Source organism: Martes martes (assembly GCF_963455335.1).
Source record: "Martes martes genome assembly, chromosome: 6".
In the NCBI taxonomy this organism is placed as follows: domain Eukaryota; kingdom Metazoa; phylum Chordata; class Mammalia; order Carnivora; family Mustelidae; genus Martes; species Martes martes.
Window position 1 is genome coordinate 89,274,393 of NC_137893.1, and position 14,983 is coordinate 89,289,375.

The 14,983-nt window shown below is 54.2% G+C and overlaps 2 protein-coding genes across 7 annotated transcripts; one reads left to right on the top strand and one right to left on the bottom strand.

Moving 5' to 3' along the window:
• Positions 1 to 4,497: 4,497 nt before the first annotated feature.
• Positions 4,498 to 11,383, top strand: SLC22A7 (solute carrier family 22 member 7). 3 transcript variants are annotated; one of them, XM_080805617.1, is made up of 10 exons: positions 4,498 to 4,618; positions 5,621 to 5,724; positions 5,861 to 6,015; positions 6,140 to 6,308; positions 7,312 to 7,435; positions 7,779 to 7,888; positions 8,395 to 8,609; positions 8,771 to 8,879; positions 9,933 to 10,136; positions 10,545 to 11,383. In XM_080805617.1, the coding sequence occupies exons 1-10, from the start codon at positions 4,592 to 4,594 to the stop codon at positions 10,597 to 10,599; spliced, it is 1,272 nt and encodes a 423-aa protein (XP_080661743.1). In that variant the 5' UTR covers positions 4,498 to 4,591; the 3' UTR covers positions 10,600 to 11,383. The 3 variants fall into 3 exon arrangements, 2 of the variants coding, with proteins under 2 accessions (XP_080661743.1, XP_080661742.1); XR_013966965.1 differs by having other exon boundaries at positions 4,504 to 4,984; positions 9,706 to 10,136; positions 10,545 to 11,028; XM_080805616.1 differs by having other exon boundaries at positions 4,504 to 4,984.
• On the bottom strand, positions 11,326 to 14,288 carry CRIP3 (cysteine rich protein 3). 4 transcript variants are annotated; one of them, XM_080805626.1, is made up of 8 exons: positions 14,133 to 14,216; positions 13,788 to 13,882; positions 13,313 to 13,370; positions 13,085 to 13,216; positions 12,255 to 12,326; positions 12,037 to 12,131; positions 11,880 to 11,937; positions 11,326 to 11,714 (listed from the first exon to the last, which is right to left on the bottom strand). In XM_080805626.1, exons 1-8 carry the CDS (start codon positions 14,173 to 14,175, stop codon positions 11,653 to 11,655), a joined length of 615 nt encoding a protein of 204 aa, XP_080661752.1. In that variant the 5' UTR covers positions 14,176 to 14,216; the 3' UTR covers positions 11,326 to 11,652. The 4 variants fall into 4 exon arrangements, 3 of the variants coding, with proteins under 3 accessions (XP_080661752.1, XP_080661753.1, XP_080661754.1); XR_013966966.1 differs by having other exon boundaries at positions 11,656 to 11,714; positions 11,880 to 12,131; positions 14,133 to 14,288; XM_080805627.1 differs by lacking the exon at positions 11,326 to 11,714 and having other exon boundaries at positions 11,716 to 11,937; positions 14,133 to 14,288.
• Between the last annotated feature and the right edge of the window lie 695 nt (positions 14,289 to 14,983).

Genomic DNA, 14,983 nt, shown 5'->3' on the forward strand with positions numbered 1-14,983 from the left:
ACACTAACCCAAGATTGAAGAATGGTCAGGATGATCTTCTAAGTCCCTAGCAGATCATGGTGATGAGGTGATGGGGGAGGGGAGGCTGCATGGTCATGGGAAAGTGGCCATAGGTCAGAGGGACACATGATACAAGCCCATTTTCACCAACTCCAGGTGGCATCTTCTGCATTTCTTCTCATCCATGTACCCTTAAACCCAAAGTGTCATAATATCGCCCATTACCATACCACCACCATCAACATTCGCTACCTGTATGTCCATTACCCAACTCTAACTCTATTACTGGCACCATAATTACTCAAATCACAGGTCCCCTTCTCCCAAACTAGGCTCCATTACCACCACCACCACCACCACCATCAACACTACAAGCCTCTGATGACATAATGATTAACAAGAGAGAAAAGATTCTTGCTCTCAAGGAACTTACACATCTTCGTCCACTGGTAGAACATGGTGGTCCACCACCACCACCACCATCATTATCATCTACCACATGATCCTTGTCATCACCACTGCCTTATAACCAGATCACTATTACCACTGTCCTAGACCCATGCCCCTTATCCCTACTCCAATCACACCCATCACCATCGGTTTATCATCCGTATTCTCATTCGATCACAATTACATCATCCCATCACCACACTTTTCACTACAACCGATACCATCAGTTGGAATTAATTCCACCACCATTGCCACCATCATCATTGCAGGAAATAAGTACACGGGTTGTAGCAATGGTTAATGGTCAGTGAAGCCCCAGCTAAGATGGGGAGGTCATTTGAAGTCACTCAATGTGGAGAGGGACAAAAGGGTAAGAAGTCCTGAAGCGTAAGAAGTCCATATTGGAAGCAATCCCATATAGGGAAATGTTTATCCTAAGAACTTATTCTTCCCCAAACCCTCCAACAGTTTTAGCAATAATTTCAACTAAGGAGTTGTAATTTTTTTCCAGTGCACAAGGCTCTCCTTCTCCTGTAGTCGAGTATGAATGAATGCTTCTCCCAGCTTGGCCTCTGAGCTCAGGTTTGGATTTCCAGGTTGGAGAGGAATGAGGATGGTTAAATATTTAATCAAAATCAGCTCTTAACTGGTGATTTAGAGCTGATCTGCCCTCTGGCTAGACCCTAGGTATTTCAAACCTTGCCTGCCTAGTTCTATCATCTGTCTCCAGACATCATGGCCACTGTCACCCCCACTCCTTGATAACATGAGAGAGGAGAGAGGCCATATAGGCTGGGGGCCTATACCTATAGCCAGGAGTACAGTTAATACCAAATCATTCTCTGCAGAAAGGGGCTAAGATTCAGATCTGAGTTTCTTAGGAGCCAATGCATAAGGGGAAAGGTAACCACCATCTGACTATCAGCTCTCTCTCTCTTTCTTTCTTTTTTTTTTTTTAAAGATTTTATTTATTTATTTGACAGACAGAGACCACAAGCAGGCAGAGCAGCAGGCAGAGAGAGAGAGGAGGAAGCAGGCTCCCTGCTGAGCAGAGAGCCCGATGCGGGACTTGATTCCAGGACCCTGGGATCATGATCTGAGCTGAAGGCAGTGGCTTTAACCCACTGAGCCACCCAGGCGCCCCTATCAGCTCTTTCTCTTGCTAAGGTAGGAGAGACATTCCCATCGTGGTGGTGGCAGGGGGAAGGCACCACAGCCAATGCCCAGACTTGGCCTCACTGGCAGTTTCCCTGGCTGTGAAAACTTCAGAGTGAGCTACTGGATGGACCACGGAGGTAAGATGTCGGCAAAAGTTAGTTCTCCAAGATGCGAAGGGTTGTGGTATTTTATTTGTTTGTTTGTTCATATTTATTTATTTATATTTATTTATTAGTTTTTTAAGTAGGCTCCATGCCCAGCATGGGGCTTGAACTCCAGACCCTAAGATCAAGAGTTGCATGTTCTACCAATGGAGCCAACCAGGTTCCCTGGTATTTTATATTCTTACATAAATAATATGATTATATAGTATTAAATGAGGGAGGAACCCACAGTGTAGAGGTCACATATTGGTGGGAGCAAGAGGGGCAGCTTCGGTGTCCACCCCGTGAACAAGAGGGAGTATTGACTGGGGGACCGCGCAAGGGTGGGAGGAGTCGGCAGGCTGGTGTGTTTGGGGACATGGAGGGACAGGGGATGCCAGGGAAGGGCCAGGAGGAAATAGAGGGAGGCGCTGAGCTTGGGGGGAATCGTGTGGGCTCAAGGAAGGAGCTGGACTTTCACCCTCCAGCAGTGGGAGGGCTTTGCCCTGAGCCACTGCCATGTCAGCTTTGTGTTTTAAAAATGTCCTCTGTGGGCACCTGGGTGGCTCAGTGGGTTAAGCCTCTGCCTTGGGCTCAGGTCATGATCTCAGGGTCCTGGGATGGAGCCCGGCATCGGGCTCTCTGCTCAGCGGGGAGCCTGCCCCCCTCCCCTCCTCTCTGCCTGTCTCTCTGCCTACTTGTGATCCCTCTCTCTCTGTCAAATAAATAAATAAATCTTTAAAAAAAAAAAAAGTCCTCTGTGGCAGGTATGTGGCGAGTGAGCTGAGAGGAGTGAGACCGGAGGCTAGAAGGTGCATTCACCTGGTTCTGAACCTCCTGATAGACGGAGCGCTCACGGAGGGCAGGGGCTGCGTCTGAGCCAGCTGGGCACTCTGCAGAATGCTTGTGTCATCTTTCTATTATCACCTCCTGCTGCTGCCCTTGCCCCCAAGTTATTAGCACCACCCTTACCACACACCATGTCACTGACTGAGTTCCCTTCCAGAACCATCTCAGGGAGCCCAGCAGCTTAGGTCAAAGGCCTGGGCCAGAGGCAGGGATCCTGGTCCTCTCTCCAGTTATGCTGCTGAGTCCCAGAGTGGCCCCAGCCAGCACACCCCCTCCGCCCCATTTCTTTAGCTGTTCGAAGTGAGGGTTAGATTAGACTAGTGGTTTTTAAACTTTTTTTTAGGTTTACAAGTCAATTTGCTTAGAAATCTGGAGTCCTTGGGACCCGTGGGTGGCCTGGTCGATTGGGCGTATGCTTCTGATTCAGGTCACGACCCCAGGGTCCTGGGATTGATTCCTGCAGCAGGCTCCTTGCTCAGTGGGGAATCTGCTTCTTCCTCTGCCTCTGCCCCTCCCCCTGCTTGTGCGCTCTCGTGCTCTCTCTCTCTCTCTCTCTCTCTGACAAATAAATAAATAAAAATCCTTAAAAAGAAAAAGAAATCTGGAGCTTTTGGAAAAAATCTGATGACCTCCCACCTCTGCCAACCCAGAGTTTGGAGAAGCAGATCAGAATGAAGCCGGTAGTGCTGGTCTGTGCTGTGCTTTTGCTGCAGAGGTTGTGAATGAGAACTGATTGTGGGAGGCCAGACAGATCCTGAGTCTTAGGCATTGCTGGTAGGCATGGCAGGACCTTGGCAAGCCCTCTCTTTCCCTACTTAGCCAATCCCTCAAGGGGAAGCTCCAAAAATAGGGGTAGGGGGCAGGCAGGAGGCACTGTGTGTATGGAAGTGGGAGAGTGATGGGTCTGGGATCCCCCAGAGTGGCCAGGCTTTCCAGTCAGTTCCAGGTGTGTCTCAAGCCGTGGCATCAGCTCCAGGTGGGGGCCTAAGGGTTTACAGAGGGTTTGTGGCTCAGCAGAAAGAACTCTTCACCTGGTTACGGCCTGGCCCTCAGTCTTTTTTTTTTTTTTTTTTTTTTTTAATTTTCTTTCTTTTCTCCTTCCTTCCCTCCTTCCTTCCTTCCTTCCTTTCCCTCTTTTTTAAATTTATTTGAGAGAGAGCATAAGCGGGGGTGGGCAGCAGGCAGAGGGAGAGGAAGAAGCAAGCAGGCTCCCCACTGAGCTTGGAGTCCAAGTCAGAGCCCAATCCCAGGGTGCCGGATCATGACCCAAGCCGAAGGCAGAGGGTCAACCACCACCCCTCCTCCTTTTTAAAAAGATTTATTTATTTATTTGAGAGAGAGAGAGAGAGAGAGAGAGAGCAAGGGGAGGGGCAGAGGGAGAGAAGCAGACTCCCCGCTGAACGACCCATGAGATCATGACCTGAGCCGAAATCACCTGTTGGATGCTTCACCAACTGAGCCTCCCAGGCAGCCCCTGGCCCTCAGTCTTGAATCTTGGTGGCCCAGCAGAGCTGTGGCTTCATTAGGTAAGGCTGACCTAAATCTTCCATGGAACAAAGGGCATCCCAGGAAAGTTGTCACCATGCCCTGGAGGACTCCTCTTCTTAGGGACTCTTGGAGCTCTGTTGATCAAGGGGTCAGGGGCTCACTTCCCACACATCCCAGCTACCCCATCATGGCAACCCGAGACTAGTCCACTTGGTCCCTGAGCACCGATCTGTAAGTCCCAGAGCCACAGAGTCAGTGACCTCCCAATGGATGGCAGCCCCTCCCCCAGGCTCTGGGCCAAACAGGCTGGGATCGCTGAAGACCTGGTGACCAGGGAGGGCCCAGTGCTGGCCCAGCCCCTGGGCTGGATTCCCACTGCAGGCTCTCTGCTCTTCAGACTAACTGGTCCCGCCTCCAGAGTCCAAGGGTCCAAGTGGTGAGTGGGCCATGCTGCCCTGAGCACTGTAGAGGAAGGTGGCACTGAGAACCGTTGGGTGGACGGCATGAGATTCGAGGAGCTGCTAGAGCAGGTGGGCGGCTTTGGGCCCTTCCAGCTGTGCAATGTGGCCCTGCTGGCCCTTCCCCGAGTGCTGCTGCCCATGCATTTCCTCCTGCCCATCTTCCTGGCGGCCGTACCTGCCCACCGCTGTGCGCTGCCTGGTGCCCCTGCCAACTTCAGCCACGAGGACGCATGGCTGGAGGCCCACCTGCCCCGGGAGCCTGACGGCACCCTCAGCTCCTGCCTCTACTTCACCCACTCCCAGGCCCTCCCCAACACCACGTTTTGGGGAGCGGGTCAAAGCCCTGGGCAGCTGGAGGGTGAGCCCTCCACAGCGCCCTGCCCTCAGGGCTGGGACTACGACCGCTCCGAGTTCTCCTCCACCATTGCAACCGAGGTACCCGTGTGTGAGACTGGGGGACACGTGAGTGGGATGGGCCTGCCACTGTCTTGGGTGATTACTGTGTGGGCAGGAGATGCATTACCTTACTTTTTAGAGTCTCAGTTTACCTATCTGTAGATGGGATCTATGAATTTAAAGCAGTGAGCATCGTTCCTGGCCTATAGTAAGGAGCCCTTATGGGGAGCTGCTGGTGTCAGCTGGGAGGTGATTAAGGCAGGGAAGGGCTAAGATGGCTTCAGGGAACTGGGAGAGAGAGTTGAGAAAGGCGTTTCTACAGTAGTAGGCCAAGAAACAATACAAGCCTCCTTCTTTCTCTTCTTCTTTTTGGTCCCAGGTCTGGGATTTATATAATCCATCTAGAGGTGAACGCAGACGGGGGCATTCTGTCCGGAGAGGAGCAGACCTGTTGTCAAAGTGAAGGCCCTCCATGGAAAGAAACTGACGCTGCAGGATTGGGGGGGTGCAAAGTCTCTTACCCCTTAAGTTGGGGTGAATAGTTGAAGGTTTCTTATCTGACATGGAGGTGCCAGGATAGGACCTCAGAAGGCCCTGGAGTCTAGAGAGGAAGGGTCGGTGCTAGCTGGAGAGGGCCTGTACCCATGGGAGACCCCTCCCTGTTTGTTCCTGCAGTGGGACCTCGTGTGCGAGCAGAAAGGCCTGAACAAAGCCACTTCCACTTTCTTTTTTGCTGGTGTGCTGGTGGGGGCTGTGGCCTTCGGATACCTGTCTGACAGGTGGGGTGCAGTGGGGGCTGGGCAGGGGAGTGGGTGGGGAACCCTCTCCCACTAGCTGGGGTTATGGGCCTGTTCTACCTCTGTCGTGAGACCTCCCCTCTTCAGGGGGATCTGACCCCGCGTGACCCCTGTGCAGGTTCGGGCGACGCCGTCTGCTGCTGGTGGCCTATGTGAGTTCCCTGGTGCTAGGCCTGGCTTCTGCAGCCTCGGTCAGCTACATCATGTTCATCATCACCCGCACCCTCACTGGCGCAGCTCTGGCTGGCTTCACCATCATCGTGATGCCACTGGGTAAGGCAGGCAAAGGAGGGGCAGGGCCTAGGAGATTGGAGGGAGGCAGTTGTCAAGGGTGAGATTAAACCCATCTGGTCCTTGCTAACTTTCTTCCTGTCTCTGGCCCTTGCCCTGGGCCCAGAAATGGAATGGCTGGACGTGGGGCACCGCACCGTGGCAGGTGTCCTGAGCGGCACCTTCTGGACAGTGGGCGTGATGCTCTTGGCACTGGTCGGGTACCTGATACGGGACTGGCGATGGCTTCTGCTGGCTGTCACTCTGCCTTGTGCCCCAGGCATCCTCAGCCTCTGGTGAGGACTGTGGGCAGCTTGGGAGTGGGAGATAGAGGAAGTCCGAGATAGAATTATTATTATTATTTTTTAAAGATTTTATTTATTTATTTGAGGGAGAGAGAGAGAGAGACAGAGTGAGAGAGCATGAGAGGGGAGGTCAGAGGGAGAAGCAGACTCCTCATGGAGCTGGGAGCCTGATGTGGGACTCGATCCCAGGACTCCGGGATCATGATCTGAGCCGAAGGCAGTCGCTTAATCAACTGAGCCACCCAGGCGCCCACCGAGATAGAACTAATCAGAGGCTGAGATTCGAATACAGAATGACTGAGAGATGAAGAGAAAGTCAGTGACCGAGAAATGGAAAAAGAGAGAAAGAGAAACCGACCAGTACAAAGAAGATGGCACTGGACATGAGAAGCAGAGAAACACAGGACAACATACAGAGAGATTGTGGAGAGACAGAGACAGAGTCAGTGAGAGATAGAAAGTGTCAGAGGCCAGGACTGAAAGGCAGATTCAGAGGGACAGATAGAGATGGTCAGAGGAGTGATAAGAGAGACAGGGATGGAGAGATAGGGCCAGCACAGGGATAGGGAGTCCAAGCAGGAGGGTAGGAGGCCAGGCAGGGTGGGCATTTCATTGCCTCCCCAAAATGAACTGGCTTTTGATGCCCCTCGGGGATTTCTGTGTGTCTGTCTCTCCTTCATCCTATCACCTGTGCGAGAAGTGGGCGGCTGATGCTGGGGGTTGAGGTCTCAGGAATGAAACCAATCCAGCTGGAGAGAAGGGAATCCTAGGCTGTGGCGGATCCAGGCCTGGGCAAGGAAGTGTGGGAGGAGGTGGCTTTTAAGTTGGGCCTTAAAGGATGAATTAAAGTCCGTCAGGTGAGGAGGGTTTGGGCCATGTTGAGAGACTGCATGGGCAAGAGTCTGGAGGTTGACAGGCTGTGGTATGTGCAGGAGGGAGATGTGGCTGTGGGTGCTGACTTTGCCTGAAGGGCCTCCTGCTGTCTGTCCCCCAGGTGGGTGCCCGAGTCTGCACGCTGGCTTCTGACCCAGGGCCGTGTGGAGGAGGCCCACAGGTACCTGCTCCGCTGTGCCAGGCTCAATGGGCAGCTCGTGGGTGAAGACGGCCTGAGCCAGGAGGTGAGGGAGAATGTGTGTGTGGGAGTGCATGCGCGTGCTTGTGAGGGACGTGCATGTGTGTGTGTGTGAGGCCTATGTCAAGTGCCCCCTTCCTGGGGCCCAGTGTGTGTATGCAGGAAAAGTTTCTGGCCTCCAGTGGAGAGTTCCAAACTCTTCAAAATGTCCCACCTGGCTCCGGTGGGCCACATCCTTGACTCAGGGCCCACCCTACTCAGCTTGCAAGTGCATCCCCACCCCCGCTGCTGAAGAAGGAAGAGTAGAGACCCAGGAAGATCAATGTGCCTAGCTAAGCCATGTGCCTAGGCCAACTCTGATGTCACAAACTCTCCTTCTCTCCCACCAGGCCCTGAACAAAGTGGCCACTCGGGAGCGAGTGGTTCAAAAACCCTCCTACCTAGACCTGTTCCGGACCCCACGGCTCCGACACATCTCACTGTGCTGCATGGTGATGTGGTAAGGAGGGGGCCTGGCCTGGGCCTGGCAGGGTGGGCACAGGTGACAGAGGGGCGGCAGACTCCAGGATGGTGCTGAGTGTGAGAGGAAGATGTACAAGTGAACTGTAACTGTGTGGAGCAGGACGACCAGCCCCTGGGGGCATGGGGCTCTGGAAAGTCACAAGCTGGAGCAGTCATCAGAGGCTCAGATGCAGGTTCTGCCACTTCCTTGCTGTGAGACCTTGGACAGGTCATAACACCGAGCCTCAGAGCCCCTTCTGCAAAACAGGACACTGTTAGTTCCTACCTCAAGGCTTGCTGTGAAGATTAGGTAAAGACGCTTTGGCCATTGGCACGTGCTGCACACTCCCAGGGGGTTATGGGGACAGGGAAGGTGGTGGGCAGTGGGCTCTGGAGGTGGGGGAGGTGGTCCTTCTAAAAAGCCAAGCTTCCCTAAAAAGAGAGGACAAGGAGTCGGCGTGAAAAGGAGGGTGGCACCCTGAGTGGCATCCTGACCCCTTTCAGGTTTGGAGTGAATTTCTCCTATTATGGCCTGAGCCTGGACGTGTCGGGGCTGGGGCTGAACGTGTACCAAACGCAGCTGCTGTTCGGGGCTGTTGAGCTGCCCTCCAAGCTGCTGGTCTACCTGTTGGTGCGCCACGTGGGACGCCGTCTCACGCAAGCCGGAATGCTCCTGGGCACGGCCCTTGCTTTGGGTATCAGTCTGCTGATTCCCTCTGGTGAGCCCCACCCGCTGCCCAGAGGCCCCGCCTCCTGGCCAAGAAGGCCCGCCCTTGCCCGGAAGCGCCTGCTCAAAGTCCAGCACTCGGGGAACCTCCCATAGCGGGAACTCTGGGTCTCCCACAAGGCCTGCTCACTACCCGAACCCCTTTTCCTCCAGAGATGGGCACATGGAGCATCGCCCTGGCTGTGATAGGGAAAGGTTTTTCTGAAGCTGCCTTCACCACTGCCTACCTGTTCACATCGGAGTTGTACCCTACAGTGCTTAGGTGAGGGGGGCCTGGGTTCCAGGCAACCCACCTGGGGGAGGGCTTGTAGTCACATCTTTTTACCAGCACCACACACACACACACACACACACACACACACACACACACACACACACACACACACTCACACACACACTGCCACCCAGATGGCTTGTAGTCACATCTTTTTACCAACACCATACACACTGCAGCCCAGTTCCTCCTACCCGTTCCTTACACCGAACCCAGAATATAAGAACTAATCAGAGCTGTCTGTGCTTGCTTAAATCTGGTAGAGGGCAGAGCACATTTTATTGTCACTAAGTGACCCTGAGTGAGGTCACACTTCTCTTTAAAAGAAAAGTCACAAAAAGCGCTATCTGCCCTTCCCTTCCCATTCACTACAGCCTCAGGCAGTGCTGCCTACGGGGTTGTCTTTAGACTTAAGGCCTGCCCTCCGCACCCCCTTTCTTTTTTACCTTTTTAAAGACTGTATTCATTTTAGAGAGAGAGAGAGAACATGAAGTGGGGAGAGGGGCAGACAGGGAGAGGGAAAGGGAGAGAATCTCAAGCAGACTCCCACAGAGCTGAGGTGGGGCTTCATCCCTTGACCCCCAGATCATGACCTGAACCAAAAGCCAGAGTGGCCATGCCCAACGAATTTAGCCACCCAGGCACTCCTTAGTATCCTTTCAACTAGCTATTGGCAGGTAGGGAGCTGGGTAAATTTAGAAAGCCTTGTTCCTCCTCTACCAACATGGCAGGGTCTCTAGGAGCTGGGACCTTCTTCCTTCCACACTACGCTTTCCCTACCCCCTTTCTGATGACTTTTCTTTTCCTTCAGCAGTACCTGATTGATTCTGTCAGAATGGGGGTCCCATCCTCTGGTGAATACTGGCTTGGGGTCCTTGGCCTGGGGACAGATGGGAAGACCACCTGGAAGAAGCCTCAGCTTTCTTAGCCATCTAGGGAGAAGGGGGCTCAGGACATGCCAGCCCAGGATGGGAGCCCTCTGAGGCATGACCCTAAGTAGATGTGAACACCCACCCGTTCCCCCATCCTCTCTCCGAACAGACAGACAGGGATGGGGCTGACTTCACTGGTGGGCCGGCTGGGGGGCTCTCTGGCCCCACTGGCAGCTTTGCTGGATGGAGTATGGCTCTCACTGCCCAAGCTCGCTTATGGGGGGATCGCCCTGCTGGCTGCCTGCACTGCCCTCCTGCTACCAGAGACGAGGCAAGCACAGCTGCCAGAGACCATCCAGGACGTGGAGAGGAGGTGTGCACAGAACGACTGTTTGTGTGAGCACATGCATGTGGGAATGAGTGCTCAAGTACCTGGCGCCTTAGGTAGGATGCAGAGAGGACGTGTCTGCATTTTGTGTATCTGGTGCTTCTATGCAAGTGTGCAAGGGCATATGATTTGAGGTATGTAAAAGTACACATGAGTCCATATGTATGTGTACATGGATATCCAAGATTGTCCAGGAACAGATGGATGTGTGCACACTCAGGTATGCCTGTCCATCAGGGATGTGTGCAAGCATGTGTGGGAGTCACCTGCGGGAGTACCCATGTTTGTATACTAGCAATTGGGGGGAGGTGTAGGCCAGCCCTGATGGGGCAGGCTCGGGTGGGAGGCCCAGGGGCTAAACCCCACCACTGCTCATGACTCCTTCCTTCCCAGTGCCCCATCCAGCCTTCAGGAGGAAGAGATGCCCATGAAGCAGGTCCAGGACTGAGTGGTATCGGGGCAGGCTCTCCACAGAAGTTCTGCAGCAGGGGCTGGAAGACCAGAAGGGCAGGCCCCGTGACTGGGGCTGGGGGCATCAAGCCCCTTCCCCAGGGCTGGGGTGGCCAACAGTGCCCCCTCTCTGTGCTCATTCAGCCTCGACTATTTGGCCTCCAGCAGCTGGGTGACTTCCTAGAATGCAGTTGGCTGCTGAATAATTCTGGTACCCTTGTCATGACTGGGGGGAGTTCTAGAAATGAAGGCGCCCCAAGGGTTTGGGGCAGCATGGATGAGCCCTGGATGGGAAGCCAGTCTGCCCCTGCGATCTGATCCCAACTTTGCCACTGATTTGCTGTGACCTTCGGCATGTGGCTTTCCCTCTCAAGGCTTCAGTCTGTTCATCTCTTGAATGGATAATGAAGGCTCTTAGTAGACCTCACCACAGGATCTATCTTTTGTCAGGCTCAAATGAAATGCCGAATAATGTGCTTCCTCTAGAGACAATGCTAAAGAAGGGACTGCCCTATAATGACTTCTGGCACCAATAGGCTTGTGGGCATGCTGTCCACTGTGTGGTACTGGGAGCTTCCCGGGTCGAGGGTAACCAGGAGAACAGAGCTCTTTGTTCCCATGATTGGCCCTATACCTCCCAGGCACTTTGCAGGGTGATGCATCCCCCACCCCATACCTCCCATGTTCCACCCCACTGTTTAGGCCTTATGCCCAAAGAAGAGTTGAAGGCATGGGAGCCAACATTTTATTGGAGAAGCCAGAATAAACACATTTCTTAAGTACCTTGAAGTTACAGAATTTGCTAGGGAAAGGGACTGGGAAGGCCAGGAGGCCACCCTTTAAAATGTGGTGGTCTATGTCCTCCTGGCCAGATAGGAACGAGAAGGGAGGAATTAGCAAGGTCTAGGCTCCCTGGTCTACCATGGAGCCTAGACCCAGGCCACTGGAAGACCATCTAACCTCTGTGGAAATGGAGAATTCTGTAGCTCCCACTCAACCATGGAGGGGATGGTATGAGGCCCGAGTTAGAGTGACCTCTCCTGTGAGCGTCTCATTTGGATTTTATCTCCACGGGGTCATAGATGTAGCAGCCCACATCACCAATGTTCACACCTGAGGGAGAGAGCCCCATCACCAAGGGCCTTGGGGCTGGGGTTTGTTGGGCTTAGGGATGAAGGGAGTCGGGAGGGGCCTGGGTGTGTTTGACTACAGGGGAAGTTGTCCACACATCCCCACATGCCATACTTTAGGCCTGCTGTCTGGGGTGGGGCTGCCCACCTTTGGGGCCAAACAGGTAGCCGTAGCAGGGGATGTGGCAGTAGGGGACGCCGTCATGCTGGGACATAGAGAGAAAAGAGAGCCATCTCAGCTTGGCTCTCTTCCCATCTCCAGCCTACCTCCTCCCGACATAAGTACCCATCCCTGCCCCGTTCACCTCAGCATGACTCCCAGCAGTCAGGGTCTTCCGGCAGCGCTGGCACCTCAGACAGGGTCGGTGCCAGTTTCTACCCAAAGACATCACCTTCTCAGCTGGTGGTGGAGAGAACTGGTAATTCTAGGGCAGGGCAATGAGACCTACCTGCTTTGCACCACCTCCCTACATTTTGATGCCCATCCTCTTCCCCCCTCCCCAAGCTTTCCATTGTCACTTACCAAAATAGACAGGTTCCTCACAGCCAGGGCACAGTGAAGTCTCCCCAGTGAATGTCTTCATGTGGGGAGGGCCTTTAAGGGGAAGAGGCCCTGGCTAGGGCTGAGGTGGGGGCCAGGCCTAAGCAGGGCCCATCAGCACCAGCCTGCACATGGCTTCTTCAAAAAGCCATGCTCATCCTGGAGCCCTCTCCACCCAGCTCACCATGGATCTGCTTTCTTGGGCAGAGCTGAGTCTCCTATGACCCCCACCTCCTGTCCCCAACCTTTCTGCAGAATGGACCCCCTGCTTCCTTCTCCTCCCAGGGATTCAGGTGCCCACTAGCTCAACCCTGGTCAGCAACTCAATCCTCAGGAAACCTGAGCTGATACAGGAGCAGGCCAGGGCATGGGTGTCAGGTGTTGGGGAGCATGGCGTCATTGCCCACTCTAGGGGATGGGAGGAAGGTACAGGGAGAGGAGAGAAGTGGAAGAATAAGAGGGGCTGACCCTGTCTCAATGACCTCTCACTCCTAGGTCATTCCTTCCATGGCCTTGGCTTGGGAGAGGCCTGAATTCCAGGCCAGCTTTGCCTGACTCGCTGTGTGACTGCACAATGCCACTTGCTCTCTCCGAACCTTGGTTTCCTCACCTGTAAAATGCAGGTGATAATGCCATCTACCCAATTTACCTCTTAACTCAACAGCTGACATCAGAGAACCCCTCCCAAAAAGGGCCACGAGTAAGAGAAGTCTTTGCCACAAACGAAGTTGTAGGAATGTGAAGCAGAGGACTAGGTGGGAGACCTGTTCCAGCCTGGGGATGAGGAGTAGCTGGGGCCCAACTTCACTTACTTTTCTTGCCCTGGGGAAGGCCAGTCCTGGGCCTGGGGGGGCTGAAACTGCTGGGGCTGAGGGGAGTGGTGCTGGCTGGGGTGGGAGTGGGAGGGTTGTAGAGGTAGGAGCCTACACCACCAATGTTCACCCCTGCAGAGAAAATAGGGGCTGTCAGGCTTGAACCTCCAGTTCCCGGCCACAAAGAGGGTCCTGCTGTCCCCTGGCATCTTCTAGGCTGGTACTTACCCCTGGGTCCGAAGAGAGCCCCATAGCATGGCTTGTGGCAATACGGCCTCCCGTTGTGCTAGGCACAAGCAGAGGAAAGAGGGCTGCTCAGGGCTAAAGGCCTGGGGTGGGTTGGGGGTGTCTCCTGTGTCCCACAGGACTTCTCTCAGGACAGACTGCCAGGTGTGTCTGTCCATTGGCCTGGGCTGGTGGGGCTGGGAGAGGTGTAGGGTGAGCATGTCACTATTGCCACTGTGGTCAGGAGAATGAGCAAGAGCAGGTCAGAAAACCGTGGCTTCCCTCCCTTCCCCACCAAAAGGCATGGGGTCCACCAGCACAACTCAGGTATCCCAAATCCTGGCTGGTGTGGGGCCCTCCGAATAGGTGGTCCTAGTATTTGCTGAGGTTGCCTTTAGTGAACCTCCTGAGTCGAAACGGGGCTGGTGCTTAGGGGACAGTGACAGACACAGGGCTGTGCGCCCTGGCCAGGCCTCACCTCTGCATGCCCTCCTGGGGACAGGACGCTGTGGCAGCGCTCACATTTCAGGCAGAAGCGGTGCCAGTTCTTGCCCAGGGAGCTCACCTTCTCCGCTGTGGGGGACAAGGTGGAACCGGGCTGTGGGGAGCCAGGCCACGCAGCTGGGGGCCCCCTTTCCCCTCTTCAGCCCCGCCCGCCTGCTTCCTAGAGACGGTGGGGGTGTCCCGGGAAGTTCAGCTCGAACCCGCCCGAGTGCCCTGCGCCCCAGAGGTGGAGAGAGGGTCTGAGGCCACACTGTCGTCAGCTCCTCCAACGCCCCGGCTCACACTCGCCCCATCTCCCCCTCCTCAGCCCGGGCCTCACCGAAGAAAACGGGTTGCTGGCAACGCGGGCAGGTCCAGCTCATGGCTCCGCTCAGCGCAGCAGGCGCCTCACACAGTAGGCACAACGGTGGGGGGCTCCGTCCCGCCCCCTCCGCCGGCCCCGCCCATGGCTCCGCTGGGAGCCTCATTGGGCTGAAACCGTAGCTCCTCGCCGCCTATTGGCCGTCAGAAATTTAGACCAATTCCACCTAGGGGACGCCGGCGATTTCGCAGTTACTTCCAAAAGCTAAAGCCTCCGACCCGTGGAGATGACAGAGGGACTTGTAGCCAGACGGGAAAAGAAGAGAGCAGTGAAGACGCCGGGGGTGGGGGGGGGGGTGGGTGGGGCACTAGTTTCTGTCTTCGTACAAAGAGGAAAACTGTCCAGAGGGCGGACGGCATGAAAACACTGTAATTTCCTCAAAGCTAAGGGTCGGCCTTCTTTGAAATGGCTTAACTCCGCCTTGACCGTCTCAGGAGGTTAAGAGCGTCGGAATCTGGAGCGCATCTCCGCCACTTACTCTCTGGCTTCAGGCAAATTTCCTCTGCATCCATTTTGTTTGTACAATGAGTATGATAATTAATCTCTACCTCATAGGATTGTTGTGGGAATGAAGCTAGTACGTGTAAAGGGCCCAGTGCTTGGCACATAGCTGCTATAAAAGCGATAGCTATCATTAAGATGGATCCCATAATGAACTCAAAAGACTCTTTGGTAGCCTCAAAGTGTGGTCTGGATACAATGGTTTTCTTGTGAAATTACAAAGCGTATTAAATTTAAATATATAACTCATTTATAAATTTATAACTATATAAATATATAACTCAGACACAATTACATATTCCTATGTT